The sequence below is a fragment of the Rhagoletis pomonella genome, unplaced genomic scaffold (genome assembly GCF_013731165.1).
Source record: "Rhagoletis pomonella isolate Grant_MI unplaced genomic scaffold, Rhpom_1.0 Rhpom_scaffold_00003, whole genome shotgun sequence".
Lineage (NCBI taxonomy): Eukaryota > Metazoa > Arthropoda > Insecta > Diptera > Tephritidae > Rhagoletis > Rhagoletis pomonella.
The window spans coordinates 90,264,629-90,266,672 of record NW_023458557.1 but is presented as its reverse complement, the minus strand read 5'-3'; the positions used below and the strand labels follow the sequence as shown (position 1 = coordinate 90,266,672).

Here is a 2,044-nt window from a genome sequence, read left to right as displayed (position 1 = left end):
ACCGTATAAATGCACACAATGCGAATCAGTCTTCTGGCAGAATAACAACAATCTTAAAATATTATTACAATAGATACATATGTTTTAAATAAGGAAAGATTCGTAATTTTCTTTTGTTCTATCTTAGATTCATATTAATTCCCGAATATGAAGAAAGAAACGTCAACGCTTCCTTACCAATCGTTTTAGAATGGTTTCTTAGTGTTTCTAATTCTCCAACACAAGCAGCCCTGCTGCTTTTAGTGTAATTTATATTTGTAAACACTTTCGGCTGCCATGACTTGCATACACATTGTCAAATGCGTTGATAAGTTCATCCATGCCCTTGAGTAGACCCTCCTCGCAGTTTCCCGGCACCCAAGGCGCACGATGATTCACACTAACTCCCGCTGGTAAAGGTCGTGATTTAGCAAAATCTATTAACCAAGCGCCAACCTTATCATCGTCGTAAACAATAAAAATGCTGGAGCCAACCACTTCATGCCGTTGAAAGAATGCTGATTTTTCCATTACTGAACGCAAATGCTTTAGACGCTTGATGAGCTCTTTTGTTATGGAGCGCTTAGCACCAAGGAACTGTTCTATTGTTTGTGTAATCTGATCGCTATTGCGTACCGTTTTAAGATCCTTCACAGGTGGACGTCCGCGTAGGCGCAGGGCTTCTATGCGAAAACCTTTCGATTGCGATGAGGACATCGATTCACGGAAAAGCATATAACGTAGTTTTGTAATGGCCTGTGCTTCGTGTTCCTCAGCTGTAGGTGCGATTGGGTCGACTGCTACCATTTTCTTGTACAAATCCGGACGAAGTGTCTTGTTTGTGACCTCTGATTCGAGGAAAGTGCGGCAACCCATTTTAATATCCATAACACATGGATCTTTGAAACCAGTCAATAGATCCTGGAGATCGATGAAGTATTCGCCATTTACTTCTTGCGCGCCATAGAATTGTGGCACAATTTTAGCGGTTTGTGGTTCTTGTGTAAGCATTTTATATGCGAGCACCTCATTGTCCGTAAGACTGGCAACGCGTTTGCGCACAACGCCAGCAGTTGTAGGAACAATGCTAAAAAAAAAGAAAGAAAAAAACAACGAAAGGTAAGTTAAGTGAAACAAAGAAAGATACTGTTTAAAGTGAAAGAAGTGAAGTATTTTATGAGTATGGTGACAATGAGTGACAAATAATGTGTGAACGCCAATGAAAATTTTATAATAATGCGTTTTCGCAAGCTCAGAAGTAGCATATTTACCTTTCAGGATGTCCAGACAATTGCATCCAACCTGGCGGTTTAACGTTTGCGTTAAAATGCTGATTGTTTTGATTGTGCTCCAGAAGCGCAGGCGTCGCCGGTGCACTCAATTCTAATGCATTCTAAAATTAAAAAAGAAAATATAATGTAAATTAGTTTGTTTACTTAAAAAGGAAATGAACAAAAAAGCAATATATGTAGTTGTTAGAGTTTTTTGTACTTCGCTCCAAGAAACGCGTTGATAACGTGATAATATGATTAGTAAATTAGTTGTACTTATATGTATTTTATAGCGAATACAGCAGTGCGCTTGGTATTTATAAATGCGTATGTAGAACAAGCGATTATACTTTTTTTTTATTTTTCTTTTTTAATGTCAACGCGTGTTGTCAATGAGACAGCTAGACAGGCGCCAGACAAGAGATTGTTTTGAAATGTTCCTAAACTTCTGCACTGATCACACATTCGTTGTTTGTGTGTTAATTTTTTGTGTGAACAAATATGTACGTTAAACAACAACTTGGCTTTGAAAAATCCAAATTTTAAGAGGGATTTCCAATTAGTAAAGCGCTTAATTAAGCTTAAGGTTTGAAGTATTTCGTGAAATACAATTGGCGTATTTGGAAGAATATTAAAAAGTCGAACCAAACATTGTTTATGCCTCGCGCCTGCCTGAAATGTCTATCGTTGGCTACGTAAACATTAGCCAATTGCCAAATATTGTGTAAGCAACACTGATCAATAATATATGTACAATACATGTCGCGACGACAAAAGGGAATCGTTTTTTTTTT

General features: G+C 37.7%; 2 protein-coding genes across 2 annotated transcripts in view; one reads left to right on the top strand and one right to left on the bottom strand.

The window, feature by feature from the left end:
- On the bottom strand, positions 1–1,372 carry LOC118735744 (inositol-trisphosphate 3-kinase homolog; the record flags this gene model as incomplete). Its single annotated transcript, XM_036465688.1, is given in 2 exon segments — positions 1–1,066; positions 1,251–1,372. Coding segments are annotated over 2 exon segments (939 nt in total), but the record flags the coding sequence as incomplete, so codon positions are not given.
- LOC118735751 (putative uncharacterized protein DDB_G0283223) overlaps positions 1–2,044 on the top strand; it is an 84,592-nt gene that overhangs the window by 80,809 nt on the left and 1,739 nt on the right. The window lies entirely within an intron of this gene.